The 15,000-nt window shown below is 43.5% G+C and overlaps 1 protein-coding gene across 2 annotated transcripts in view; it reads right to left on the reverse strand.

Moving 5' to 3' along the window:
* The window catches only part of LOC119575392 (surface protein-like), a 35,190-nt gene that overhangs the window by 2,078 nt on the left and 18,112 nt on the right, over positions 1 to 15,000 (reverse strand). The window contains exons 3-14 of one of the 2 annotated variants that reach the window (XM_037922976.1): positions 14,151 to 14,270; positions 12,169 to 12,369; positions 7,801 to 9,285; positions 6,233 to 7,069; positions 4,220 to 4,347; positions 3,570 to 3,891; positions 3,053 to 3,225; positions 1,699 to 1,890; positions 1,339 to 1,515; positions 713 to 799; positions 262 to 467; positions 1 to 135 (exon numbers count right to left, since the gene is read on the reverse strand). The exon at positions 1 to 135 is cut by the window's left edge and continues 2,078 nt beyond it. In XM_037922976.1, the coding sequence (XP_037778904.1) occupies positions 1 to 135; positions 262 to 467; positions 713 to 799; positions 1,339 to 1,515; positions 1,699 to 1,890; positions 3,053 to 3,225; positions 3,570 to 3,891; positions 4,220 to 4,347; positions 6,233 to 7,069; positions 7,801 to 9,285; positions 12,169 to 12,369; positions 14,151 to 14,270 (4,063 nt within the window). Of the gene's footprint in view, positions 136 to 261; positions 468 to 712; positions 800 to 1,338; positions 1,516 to 1,698; positions 1,891 to 3,052; positions 3,226 to 3,569; positions 3,892 to 4,219; positions 4,348 to 6,139; positions 7,070 to 7,800; positions 9,286 to 12,168; positions 12,370 to 14,150; positions 14,271 to 15,000 lie in introns of both variants that reach the window. The other variant, XM_037922974.1, reaches the window with a different exon arrangement.

Below are 15,000 nucleotides of genomic sequence, written 5' to 3' on the forward strand. Positions count from 1 at the left end.
TCGGTCAGGCGGCGGTGGCGGTCCAGCAGCTCCGGCAGGTTGTGGCTGATGGCGCCGTCGATCTTGGCGAGTGGACAGCCTCGGAAGTAGGAGCATGTGTCCTTCAGCCTCTGGAAGTCGTACAGGTTGTGGACCCTGGGGAAAGAACGGCGGTTACCACTCTCACCAGCATTCTCCAGCATGCCTCCCCAAACCCCATGCACATATTGGAACCCAACCGACCCAGGGCCTCGCGCCACAACACACTGAAACTTGACTCACCTAAAGAAGTCCCTGTACACCTCGGGGTCGGGCAGATCGTAGCGAGAGATGTTGGTGAGGAGACTCATGCCCTCGTAGATGTTGTAGTTGTGAGGGTTCTCGATGATGTCCTCGGCCAGCTTGTGCTTGCTGGTGAGGAAGCCCTTGTTCATGTAGAAGGTGGTCAGGTACGTGTCCACCATCTGGGCGTGGTTCCTCACACGAACCTGTTTCCAAAGCAACAATTGAAAACGTTTATTTTTCAAATGAATGGTTACTCTATCAAATTGTCTGCCAAATATCATGGTTCCCGACGTGCACCTGTATTCTAAACAAAAACTAAAACATTTACTCCTGAACTGTATTATCGTTGTCCATCAAATTCGAGTAGTCAATATAACCAATTCGTTGCCTTTCTGAAAACGAAGTTAAATGATTTTGAAGTTAGGGAAAGAAATCGGCCGCAACTCACCGCGTGCCTGCGGGCGATGGCGATGCGGTTGTCCACGCGGTTGTTGATGGCCTGGGCGATGTCGTGGAGCAAAGCCTCCTCCTGAGCCTGGAAGCGCCATTCGTCTCATTAGTATTTTTATTGACGTTATTATGAGTAACACTAGCAGTTGTAGTAATAGCATCATTACCATCATTATCATCATCACTATATCATTATCATTATTGCTATTAATAGTATTATTGTAATTTTTATTATTGTTATTGTTGTTTTTGTTATCATTATTACCATCGTTGTTATCATCATTACTATCATTTTTACCAACACATAATGGCGATAAGGAGAGCAATCAAAGAAAACAAAGGCAGGGGGAAGAGAGAAAAAGATGAAGGCGAAGACCAAACAAAGTAGCCAGGGAAAAGAAAAAAAAGAAGAAGAAAAAAGGAAGTGACCCTAACAAAGTACACAGAAAAAAAACGGAGAAAGAAACAGGAAAAGAAAAAGAGGAAGCCGAAGACCAAACAAAGTAACCAGGGAAAAGAAAAAGAAAAAAAGGAAGAGAACCAAACGAAGTGCACAGAAAAAAGGAGAAAGAAAGGCAAAGAAAAGGATGGGAGAAGAGGAGCGACCTGCGCTGACTCGCTCACCTCGAAGAGCTTGGCGGGCGAGGCGGGGCGGTAGGGCCTGGAGGCGAAGGAGCCGGCGTAGACGGTGGGCGGGGTGGAGACGCCCAGGAGGGGGCTGAGGTTCCAGAAGAGGCTGCCCTGGACCTTGATCAACTCCTCGGGCGGCACCTGGTCCGCCTTGTTCAGCAGGATGCGTGTCTGGAAAGGTCGCTTGGTTAGGGGACTCGTGTGTTGTGTTGTATATTAACTGTACTATTTGTGCCTCGAAACTCACAAAAAGTACGCAAGCCAAGAACAGAATTCACTCTCCCGTAACATTTCTTTTAGAGGCACCAATATGACAGGAATGAAATCTTTCCGTGTGTCTCAGCTCCGCCTCACCTGAGCTTCGCGCCCCTTAAGCTGGTCGAGGATAGCCTCCATCTCGTAGCCGGCGTCGAGTTTCGTGTAGTCGAACATGACGAGGATGAGGTCAGCGCGGTCGATGAACCACTGGACGACGTCGTTGTAGGGGTACAGGCGCTCGCCGGGCCGTCTCATCTCGAGAATGCCTGGAGCTTCCACGAAGGTCACCTGTGGGAGGAGGAGGGCGTGGTCAGCGGGTCAAAGGGCGGTTTCAGGGCGGTCGGGTTGTTGGTTTGAGCAGGGTGTGGGTGAGGCAGTGTTGGGAATGAAGAGGATCATTTTTGAAAAATAATATTTTTTCACTATGATTTGTTATAATATATTGTTTGTTTGCTTCTGCGTCTTTATCATGTTAACCATTTATTTATTTGTACATTCATCATAACAAAAACATCTTTTTTAGCTAATCTAAAAAAAATAGTTATGCTTAAGCACAAAACACAGATGTCAGACCGCCTTTTCGGGATTTCTCACACAACAAAAGAAATTGTTCCTAACTAGAAGACGTTGGTACCAAAACCTCTAATTTTAAATCAGAATTTCCACTGAAGAAACAAAGTCGATCGATGCCTTTGACAACCATAGTATTTGTAAGCCTTCTAACCCTGAAAACGACTTAAAACATAAACCATAGTCTATGCTAGTTGACGAACGTACGGACGAGCGAACGCGTGGTCAGGCACAAGGCTTGAAACCGCGGCGGGCGGAGAGCCGAGCAGCGTGGCGGAGAATAGACAGAGCGCACATGCCTAACAGGCTACTGGAGAAGCCTGCTGATTCACCTTCCTCAGCAACCAATTAGGCATGCGCTCCCTGGAACCCTGAGACGCCCTTGCGGAAGCCCTTGACGACGCGCCCTGAAGTCCTCGGGGGAGGCGGTGACGTCATCTCTCGTAGCGTTGGAGGGGGTCTCCGCTCCTTCTGTTTTTTCGTTTCTTCTTATCCTTCATCCGGGATTTTTTCATGTTGTCACTCTTTTGTGTATCACTCAGATAAGCTTTTTTTAAAGTTATATGAAATTGCAAATTTAATGTATATATATATATATAATATATATATATATATATATATATATATATATATATATATATATATATATAAATATATATATATATATATATATATATATATATATATATATATATATATATATATATATATATATATATATATATATAGCCTATATACTCGTATACATATGCACGCACACACACAGTTAATCTTCAGACGAAGCCAATAACCATAATAGATCCAACATTCCTGAAAAAATACACGGGAAACAAATAGATAATAATTCAAAGGGAAAAAAGCAAAACCCCAGCTGCATCACCTTCTTCAGCAGAGGGCTACTCAAGGCTTTCCCCTGAATCTGGTCGATGAAATTTTGTCCAAACTTCTGCAGTGAGGTGAAGGACCAGTGGGCGCTCAGGTCGGTACCGTCGAGTTCTGCGTCCTTCTCACCATACTGGATGATGCGGAACACACCATGGCTAGGCGGCGTCCCTGCAGAAGTATGGTGGGGCGGGACTTTTAAAAGTTGCAGTAGTTAATAAGTCACATCAAGGGGATTTTTGCACTGACCCAACAATGGAGCTTTATTGGGAGATAAGGTGCTTCTTTCTCTAAGCCAACGATGAGGACAAGGAGGATTATTTGTCTGTGTTATAGGTCAGTGCGAATATAGGAATATATATATATTTTTATTGATATCTGGATGTTTTATGCGATTGTTTTTCCTATGACTTTTTAAATATGCAAGAATATGCGTGCTTGTATTTGCATTTACATATACTTTTTAAAAAATGCAGACCTATACAAGTGAAATGCGTAGAAATCCCCCTTCGTACCTGTCTTGAGGGCGCGCTTGGTGTACTCGACGCCTGTGAGGTAGTTGATGAAGGTGGACTTCCCGGTGGAGTAGGGGCCCAAGAGAAGGACGAGCGGCGTGCCGAAGAGCTCGGCGTCGGACACGTGGCGGTTAGAGATGTCCTGGTACTTGTAGAGGCCTTCCAGGGGCTTGATGGCTGCCTCGTAGATCTTCTTGAGGTCCTTGAGCGTGGCCTCGGCGATTGGGTCGGTGCGCGCCGCCGTGTCCCTCGAGGTCTCGTCCAGGCCCAGGATGGCCTCGAGGTGGTCGCGGGAGCGGAAGGCAGAGGGGACCACCACTACCTGCGGATGGGAGGCGCTCTGGGTCTTAGGGAGGTCTCCAGTGTAAAGGTACTTATGCCGTCGGCCGAAGTCAGTATGTATGTATGAAATGAAAAAATTAAAAAGAAGGCAAAAAGGTGTGTACAGGAAGAAGGAAATAATGTATGTTCTTTTCCGTGATTAGGAATTTGGGTCTGCACCGATTATGAAGACCAAATTGTGGCGGTTGAACGGGTGTAAGCTTTCCACAGGAAAAAATAACAAGTCGAAATTGAAAATGGACATAGTCAACGCACCACTCGAATCTAAGCACACGTAGACATATATCATCGGCAATAATATCCCTTACCTGCTCCTCCTCCTCCTGTGGCGCCTCTTCTTTAGTCTCTTCTGCCAATACCGGCTTCTTGGGGGCTTCGGGGGCATCAGCCAGCGGTTTACTATCAGCTGGGGCTTCCTTTGCAGGCTCACTTGGAACTGGAAAGGAGCAGCGGTTGTAGAGGCGCTGATTTTGCAAGGAAGAATGCATCAGAGGGTTACATACAGGGTGTCAGTGGAGCAAAGGAACTCCTAGGTTACTTAATACTATGACAGAGAAGGTATTCGGTAAAGACTTTCTTGAATATGGGAACTTTTACTTTTTTCTTTTTTTCGTGTAAAATGATATCCATATATACATATATTTATAAAGAATAACAAATATTGGGAATAAAGAGTAATTCATTAGGGTTGGAACATCAATAAACCTTTTCATGCACTTTTAATACAACTGTTGAGATTAATTCACTGCTGTTTAGACATAAACTATTCTGTAGTTTTTTAAATCACTTTTGGTTTGTCTTGTATCCTCGCGTCCAGATCAACTTAATAAACCATCGCAGAGGAAATAAAGGGTATATTACATAAGGATAAACGGAAGTAAGAGAAAAATCATCTAAAAAAAAATGCAAACAATGGAGTGGGGAAAATCCTGGATCACTGGCAAAACAAGACAAATCATACATATTACGCAAACAAAAAAGAAGAAAAAAATGATAAGATAAAATGATATGGTTAACTGTTTATTGTAAGATAGATTACGAAATTTGCAAAAAGAAATAATAAATTCAAATATCTCTAATTACGAAACTTAGAACTATTCTAATTCACTCCATTGTTAGGTAAAATCCAGCCATAGAATTTAGATAAAAATAGTGGAAATGAATAAGAATTACTATACATATACATCTATGTAGATATGTGTGCTTATATACGTACATATATGCAGATACATATACATATACATGTACATACACCATACATACATATTATATATATATATATATATATATATATATATATATATATATATATATATATATATATATATATATATATGTATATATATATATATAAATATATATATATATATATATATACATATACATATATATATATATACATATGTGTGTATGTGTGTGTGTGTGTATGTATATGTGTGTGTGTGTGTGTGTGTGTGTGTGTGTGTGTGTGTGTGTGTGTGTGTGTGTGTGTGTGTGTGTGTGTGTGTGTGTGTGTGTGTGTGTGTGTGTGTGTGTGTGTGTGTGTGTATATGTATGTATGTATGTATGTATATGTATATACACATATATACATATATATATATATATATATATATATATATATATATATATATATATATATATATATGATATATATATATATATATATATATATATATATATATATATATATATAAATATATATAAATGTGTGTGTGTGTGTGTGTGTGTGTGTGTGTGTGCATACATATACATACATACATACATATATTTAACGGCACAGATATTACCATCTATGCTATTGCAAAACAACAAGAGCATTATCAAACAGCAGTGAATAAGGCAGTAGTTTATAGGTTTTAGTGTCTCAGATTAGCCCAGGGAAGTGAAGGCAATATCAATATCAAATTACTATTTTTTTCTTTCTCTACTAAAAAAAAAAGGAAGAGAAAAAAATATATATTTACATGTATATATATATATATATATATATATATATATATATATATATATATATATATATATATATATATATATATATATATATATATCGCCTTCCCTGAGCTTTCCTTTCCATTTTACGATCACAGAAGAATACAACAGCGGCACGAGCGAGGGCGGGAGGGAGGCGGGCGGGCGGGCGGGCGAGTGGGCGGGAGGCTGCGAGCCAGAGTGTTGGGGGGAGGGGGGGGAGGGAGAAAGGGTCATACTGGCGACCGTCACGACACCTTCAGGCTCTGAGGTGCTCGGGACTCCTGCGTCTGCTGCGCGTTCATCCACCTCCCCAGGTGTCTCCACACCCCCATCCTCTTTCTCATCACCTGAATCTTCATCTTCGTCAGCATCGTCATCTTCATCGTAACCTTCATCATCAGTCCCTTCGTCAGCCGGTTCTGCGACTTTGGCTTCCTCTTCTTCGTCGTCGTCTTCGTCGTCATCGTCTGATTCTTCATCTTCATCTTCATCTTCATCTTCATCTTCATCTTCATCGAGTTCCTCTTCGATTCCTTCGTCTTTGTCTTCGTCTCTTTTATTATGTTTTTCGACTTTTTTCTCTATTTCATCTTCATCTTCATCTTCGTCTTCGTCTTCTTCGTCTACATCCTTTGAAGCTAATTCCTCTTCTTCGTCCTCGTCTTCCTCGTCCTCATCGTCTACATCTTCATCTTCATCTACCTCTTCTTCTTCATCATCTTCATCTACCTCTTCATCTTCATCTTCCTCATCCTCTTCGTCTACCTCTTCATCTTCATCTTCCTCATCATCTTCGTCAGTTTCTGCTTCCTCATCATCATCAAGTTCTCCAGCTGTCTTCTCTTCTTCCTCATCTTCATCTTCATCCTCGTCTTTTCCAACAACTTCGTCTTCGTCTTCGCTTTCGTCTTCGTCTGTATCTTCTTCACCTTCTTCGTCTTCATCTTCTTCATCAACTTCTTCATCCTCATCCTCTTCGTCTTCTGCTTCGAGTTCTTCGTCTTCATCTTCATCATGTTCCTCATCTTCCTCTTCGTCTACTTCTTCATCCCCATCCTCATCCTCATCCTCATCCACCTCATCCTCCTCATCCTCATCCTCTTCGTCATCCTCGTCGCTTTCCGCAGCATCTTCCTCCACATCCTCGTCCTCATCCGCTTCTTCCTCATCTACGAGTTGCTCACCTTTGTGTCATGGGCAAGTGTTAGTAAAAAAAAATCCCATTCTAAGACCAGCTCCATCCCTCAGGCCATATCCCACCTCTAGGGAGGTCCTGTGTCCTTACGTGACGTTTGGGACAAAAAGTCTATCAATACTATAATCTGGAAATGCAGTCACAGACTATACTGTATAAAAATACAAAGGAAGAATGGAGGACTAATTTTCAAATCGTACTAAACACTACTGTATGCCTCTTACGTGGGGTAAAGCAGATTTCTGTCTAATAAAGTGGAATTAAAACGTTCTCATGGGATTCCTGCTACGCAGATATGTCCTAAGATTAAACTCTTTTTTAAAGTAATCTGCTTACTGTATATCATGCAAATGAATACAATAAACTACACAAATGTTTTGCCAGATATAATGATATATTCATATAACATATATCTGTTTTGTATATGTGCATTTTCGGTTTCGATTCTGTCAAAGGAAAGGGAGTCACGCTGCTATATTCAATATTTTAAACAATTATGTATAAACTTGATAAATCTATATGTCATTAAAAAGTATGTAGAAGGTCAGATTTTAAGAAATGTAAAAGCAGACAGTCACTGAGCTTGTATTCATTCGACAATGTCCAAAGAATCGAAATCGTTCATAAACCAAACTAAGCAATTTCAAACTCTCTGAAGCTGCTACAATATTAGCTAAGGATAGATCTGAGCCAAACTGCCAAACCATCCATACCACATACCTGCCACTTTCTCCTCGGGAAACGTGGCCTTCTCTACAATAGGTTCTTCAACTGGTCGTTTAGGTTCAGGTGCAGGTTCCGGTGCTTTGACCACTTCTGGGGCAGGTTCTGGTGCCTTGGCCACTTCTGGCGCAGGTGCAGGTTCTGGTGCCTTGGCCACTTCTGGGGCAGGTGCTGGGGATGGCTCAACTGGCTTAGGTGCTGGAGCAGCTACTGGTTCAGGAACTGCTTTAGGAGCTGCAACCGGTTCAGGGGCCACAACTGGTTCAGGAACAGCGACTGGTTTAGGAGCAGCGACTGGTTCAGGAGCAGCAGCTGGTTTCGGGACTGGAGCTGGTTCTGGGACTGGAGCTGGCTTAGGAGCAACAGCTGGTTCAGGTGCTACAGGTGGTTTGGGAGTTTCAACTGGTGCAGGAGCAGATTTCTTATGTTCCGGGTGAGTCTGCCATGGCTGGGCCCACTTAGGGTCACGTGTTGAACCTTCAGGGACAGTTTCGAAAATCATCTTCACAAATTTGTCAATAATGCCTCCAGATGCACCAATTGGTCCCTTCTCCTCTGGTTCTACGACCTTCACTACTTTTTTCGCGTGCTCGGGGTGTGTCTGCCAAGGTTTAGCCCATTTAGGATCGCGCTTTGTTCCCTCAGGGACTGTTGGGAAAATAAGTTTGACCAACTTATCGATGATTCCTCCAGAGGGACCAACGGGTTTGTCTTCCTTGGGTTCCGCCGGTGCCTCCACAACCTTTTTAGCGTGTTCAGGGTGAGTCTGCCAGGGCTTAGCCCATTTTGGGTCTCGAACTGTTCCTTCAGGTACAGTCTGGAAGATTAGCTTGACAAACTTGTCAATAATTCCTCCAGAAGGGCCAATAGGCTTATCTTCCTTTGGCTCTGCTGCCTTCACTTCTACCTTCTTAGCGTGTTCAGGGTGTGTCTGCCATGGTTTGGCCCATTTTGGGTCTCGAACTGTGCCTTCAGGGACAGTTTGGAAGATGAGTTTGACAAACTTATCAATGAGTCCTCCAGAAGGACCTACAGGCTTATCTTCCTTAGGTTCTTCTGCTACCTCTACCTTCTTTTTGGCATGTTCTGGGTGTGTCTGCCAGGGTTTGGCCCACTTGGGATCACGCTTTGTTGCTGCAGGAACAGTCGGGAAGATCAGTTTAACAAGTTTGTCGATGATTCCTCCCGAAGGGCCAACAGGTCCTTGTTCTACTTCCGGAGCTTTCTCAACGGGCTTCTTGGCATGCTCTGGGTGCGTCTGCCAAGGCTGCGCCCACTTGGGATCCCTCTCTCCCCTGGGTAAACCAAAGATTACGTTGATTAGCTTGTCGATGACACTAAGTTCTGCAACAGCCGGTTTCGGTGGAGGTGGTGCAGGGGCGGCGGGCTGGGCAGGTGGGGCGGCGGGCTGTGGGCTGGCGACGGGCGCGGGCTGGGCTTCCACTGGCTTCGCCGGTTCCGGGGCAGAAACTGGAACTTCAACTGAAAAAAAAAGGATAATTAGCATGAAATTTGCAGAGCAGTTGTTTTCTGTTAAATGATATGCGTGTCAGCCTCTCGTACAGTTCTCTTTATTAGACTTGATTATGAGTATGTATGTGTATCAGCGTGTGCTCTACACACACATTCACACAGATCAAGAAAATATCAAAATCATAAAAAGGGACATAAAAGTTAAACCTTTCTGGAGAAATCTCAGGGGAAATCATGACAAAAATGTTTTTTTAAATTGTGAGAAAGAGAGAAACACATTTATCTTTTACTGAAGTGGAAACATGCAATATATCCTGAAGATCAAAGTGATGGGGGTTAACTACGAGGGTTAAAAAATGAATTCTCAAAAGAAATGTCATTCTTTCCTTCCGAAATGCCGTCGAAGGAATGCCAAGCAGGTCAAAGGCCGAGTTGGAGAAGGGAAAAAAGGTAACAACGAGGCAGAAACGTCACACCCATGGCCTCTTACTGTGCCGCGTCTCAGAAGTCTTGTCCAATGACTCTTTTGTTTCTCTTACGTCACTTTCCTCCTCCTCTGCCTCTTCTTTCGTCTCCTCGTCCTCTTCCTCTCTTTCGACTGGCTCTTCCTCTTTCTCTTTATCTGCTTCCTCTTCCTCTTCGTCCTCATCCTCCATTTTCTCGTCTTTCTCATCCTCCTCTATCTTTTCCTCTTTCTCTTTGTCATCTTCTTCTTCCTCTACTTCCTTCTCTTCCTTTTCATCTACTTCCTCCTCTTCCTTTTCATCTACTTCCTTCTCTTCCTCTTCGTCTTCATCTACTTCCTTCTCTTCCTTTTCATCTACTTCCTCCTCTTCCTTTTCATCTACTTCCTTCTCTTCGTCTTCGTCTTCCTCTACTTCCTTCTCTTCCTCTTCATCTACTTCCTTCTCTTCCTTTTCATCTACTTCCTCCTCTTCGTCTTCGTCTTCCTCTACTTCCTTCTCTTCCTCTTCCTCTTCGTCTTCATCTACTTCCTCCTCTTCCTCTTCCTCTTCGTCTTCATCTACTTCCTTCTCTTCCTTTCCATCTACTTCCTCCTCTTCCTTTTCATCTACTTCCTCCTCTTCCTTTTCATCTACTTCCTTCGTCTTCGTCTTCCTCTACTTCCTTCTCTTCCTCTTCCTCTTCGTCTTCATTTCATCTACTTCCTCCTCTTCCTTTTCATCTACTTCCTCCTCTTCCTTTTCATCTACTTCCTCCTCTTCCTTTTCATCTACTTCCTCCTTCCTCTTCCTTTTCATCTACTTCCTCCTCTTCCTCTTCGTCTTCATCTACTTCCTCCTCTTCCTCTTCCTCTTCGTCTTCATCTACTTCCTTCTCTTCCTTTTCATCTACTTGCTCCTCTTCCTCTTCCTCTTCATCTACTTCCTTCTCTTCTTTTTCATCTACTTCTTTCTCTTCCTCTTCATCTACTTCCTCCTCTTCCTCTTCGTCTTCATCTACTTCCTTCTCTTCCTTTTCATCTACTTCCTTCTCTTCCTTTTCATCTACTGCTCTCCTCCTTTAATCTTTCCCTTTTCTTCTCTCTTCACTATCCTTTCTTCCTCTTCCTCTTCCATTTCATCCACTTCCTTCTCTTCCTCTTCCTCGTCTATTTCTTTCTCTTCCTCTTCATCTACCTTCTTTTCTTCCTCATTGTCATCTGTTTCCTTCTTTACCTCTACATCTACTTCCTTTTCTTTGTCTACTTTCTTTTCTTCCTTTTTATCTTCCTCTTCATCGTCTTCCCTTTCTTTATGTTCTTTTTTATTAGCTTTCTTGATTTCTTACACGACTCCTATTCTTTTCCTAAGTTCTTTTCTCCTCCTCACCTTTCCTTTTCTTCTCTTTATCAACTTCTCTATCTTCATCATCAGCTCCTTCCTTTTCTTCTTCGTCTGCTTCAGTATCTTTTTCATCGCCCAGTTCTTTTCCTTTTGTTTCGTCACTCTTCTTCCTTCTCTCTTCCTTTTCATCGGTTTTATGTTTCTCCTTTTGACTTACTTCTTCTTCGTCTATTTCTCTTTCGTCTCCGCTCTTCTCTTGAAGTTTCTTCTTTTCTTCTTTTGCAACTTTCGCAGTTTCCTTAATTTTGACATCTTTTCCTTCTTCCTTTGCTTCCTTTATCTTATCTTTCACAGTCACGTCTTTCCGATCTTTATCCCCTCTTTTCTCACTTCCTTTCTTTAGCTTACTCTCCCTGTCTCTAATAATAACATCTTCCACCTCGTCATCTTTATTTTCGTCTTCTTCGTCTTCGTTAGATGAAACTAGTAAGAAAGTAATAAACAAATGAAAGAGAAGACAGAAAGCAGAATAAACAATGAAGCCTTTGCAGTTGTTTAAGAAAAAGACCCGTTACGCCTTTGTTATGGTTAAAGCGAGAACTAAATAAACTAGAAATAAAAGCTTAATAAACTAAAAGCGCCAGAAAAAAAGAAGCTAAACGAAATAGTCAGTGAGATTCTCTAGAGTACAAATAGCTTCAAGGCATTGCTATGCTAAGTCATGCAACATTTTGTTAAAGTTCTAATATTCTGAGACACCTTCGGCAGGTATTAGTTTTCTATGACTTCAAGGGAACTTTCAAAAGTCTTTGTTCCTTGCCATGCTCTTATTAATATCCTTGTATACTAGTTTTACATAGCAACAATACAAATTATATGCAATAGCTGCTAATCTTCATTTGATATATATATATATATATATATATATATATATATATATATATATATATATATAATATATATATATATATATATACATATATATTATTATATATTATATATATATATATATATATATATATATATATATATATATATGCGCATATGTAAGGTCATGCTTTTTACAGTAAGCTCCTTAGCGTGCTTCCAGAGCCACAGCACCTACCTGGAGGCTCAGGGGCGGCCGGGGCGGCGGGCGCGGGTGGCGGCGCTGGCGCTTCGGCTGCAGGCTTCGGTGGTTCGGGTTCAGGTTCCGGTTCGACTGGCTCGGGCTCTACGGCGGCCGGCGGTTCCTTGGGCACCTCGGGTTGCGGGGGGGGAGAAACTTCGGCCGACACTGGACCCTCCTCGGGGTTCTCTGCTTCCACTGGGCAAGAGAAGAGGCTGTGAGCTTCGAGGAAGGGCGGGAGCGGAAGTGGGACATTGCAGGGCGGACTATGATAAAACGAGCTGCGTGTTCTCGTACTTGCTACAAGCCACAGCTAAAGCTAGACGCACTACTTCGAGCTACGGAGGAGCGTAGAAGTTCGATGCTAATGGGGACCCAAGCTTTTTAGGTAACTAGATCACCATTAAAATTTTTCTTTCTCTTTTTCTTTCAAAACAGGACGCCAATACATTTTTTTTTTTTTTTGTCGATTAAAGTAGCAACAATTGTACTTTAATGTTGACGAACAATGTGTGTCTGGCATGTTTCGCCTTTGGATCTTTTAGAAATCATAACTCTAATTTTGCTTATTTCCTTGAATTAAGGACATTTCATGCAGGACAAACGTGCAGGACAATAGGCAGGGTATTACTTGGGGTAGCTTTACCATGCACGCGTACTACGTAATGATGATAATGCAGCGAAGCAGAGACATTTCAATAGATATATTGACAGATGCTTAGTAAACAAGCTGCAACTTCTACAATGCATGTTGAACGAGAATTCTTACCATGTTTTGGTCCTAAGCCTTATCTTATTTTGTGTCCCATTATCTTTTTGTTTATCTAATTCCTCTATTACAACTCTCTTTCTTTCCCCTGATTCTGTTTTAGGTACTTTCTATCCTCTCCCTTCTTCCCCTCTGTGTTATCTGTAACTTTTTTTCAGCCTTTATTTTTCCCATTCGGTTTGTCTGTCTCTTGTGTACTTCTTTATTTCATATCCTTATATCTTCCCTTTTTATTCTCCTCTCTCAATTTCCTTACTATTCCCTACCTTCTATTCTCGTTTCAGTCTGCCTCTCTATCCATTATGTGTTTTTTTATCATCTTGGTCTATCCTCTTAGCCTTTTACCTTTCTCCCTGTTCCTGGTCCTTCCTCCTTTTTTCCCTTCCTCCTACTGCCCCTCTTTTCCTCTCTCAGCTCTATCTATTTCCTCCTATCTCCCTGCATCCCGACCCCACCTATCCTTTTTTTCCCTCACCCCAACTCCGCCTATCTCTTTCCTATCCCCACCCCCACCTTTCCCCTCCCCCCTCTAACCCTCGCCTGCCCCTCTCCTTCCCGAGCCCACCTGCATCTCCACCTCCCTCCCGCCATCTTTCGCCTATCCCTTTCTTCTCCAACTCACCCCTGCCTATCCCTTTCCATCTCATCCCCACCTCCCTTCTCATCTCCTCCTCCTCCTCCTCCTCCTCCTCCTCCTCCTCCTCCTCCTCCTCCTCCTCCTCCATTCCCCCTCAAAAAACTCCCTTCCCCACCTCCCTCCATCCTACCTCATCTCCTCCTCTATCCTATTCTATTTCTCTCCCCACCCTTCCCCATGTCCACCCATCCCCGTATCCCTCTACCTATACCCCTCCCCATCCCCATATCCCTCCTCTTCCTCTTCCTCTTCATCTATTTCCTTCGCTTACTCTTCATCTCCTTCCTTCTCTTCCGTTTTCTCTTTATTTCCTCCTTTCTCTTCCTCTACCTCTTCATCTGTTTCCCACCCCTCCTACCCAACCCTCCCCATTCCCTCCCCCTCTACTTACCCCACCCTTCCTAACCTCCCCCCATCCTCATTCCCCTCCCCTCCCATCCCATTACCCTTCCACCACCCCATCCCGATACCCCTCCACCCTCCCCTCCCATCCCCATACCCCTCCACCACCCCATCCCGATACCCCTCCACCCTCCCCCCTCCCCTTCCCCCCCTCCCCCTCCCGACGCCTACCATGGTCAGTGTGTTGCAGGTTGTCCGACGGCGTTTCTCCCGCGATGATGGCCTTAGCCGCGAGGTCCCTGATTGTGGCGTCAATGTGGGGTCTACATTCCGAGTATGAGGGATTTTCACCTGCAGGAGGGAGAAACGAGGGGCGTGAATACCAAAGGGGGGAAGGGAGGGGGGGAAAGGGGAGAAAGAGGGGGTCAGAGGAGATTAGGGGGATGAGAGGACGAGAAGGAAGGGAGAAAAGGGAGAAAGAGGAGGACAGACGAGAGGAGAAGGAAGGGAGAAATAGGAGAAAGATGGGGCTAGAGAAAATTCGAGGAATGAGGGGACGAGGAGGGGAGACATGGGAGAATGGAAGGAAGCGAGAGGATAGGGAAGGGAGGGGACCAGAGAGGACGGGGAAGGGGCAAGAGGGGAAAAAGGGGAGACTATTATCATGGTACTTTTTCTCCAGCGATTGCATTTGATTGGGCAAGAGAGGGCCGGTTTTTTTAAGGGTGAAAAGGGCAAGAAACGTAGGAGGAAATTTTGCAAAAGGAAGATAAGGGAGATGGAATGGGGCGAAGAGGGGAGGTGTGGTTGGGAATTAAGTCATTCTCAAAGATAATGCGGCAATTAAGGTGAAATCATCATTAGGGATTTATCATCAACCTCATAGTTTCATGCTCGCGCGTATGTGTGTATGTACATGTGTGTGTGTGTGTGTGTGTGTGTGTGTGTGTGTGTGTGTGTGTGTGTGTGTGTGTGTGTGTGTGTGTGTGTGTGTGTGTGTGTGTGTGTGTGTGTGTGTGTGAGTGTGCGCTCCTGCGAGAATATATGCATGTATGTGAGAGGCTTTTCAACAGAGTATTTG

This window comes from Penaeus monodon, chromosome 7 (assembly GCF_015228065.2).
Source record: "Penaeus monodon isolate SGIC_2016 chromosome 7, NSTDA_Pmon_1, whole genome shotgun sequence".
Classification (NCBI taxonomy): Eukaryota; Metazoa; Arthropoda; class Malacostraca; order Decapoda; family Penaeidae; genus Penaeus; species Penaeus monodon.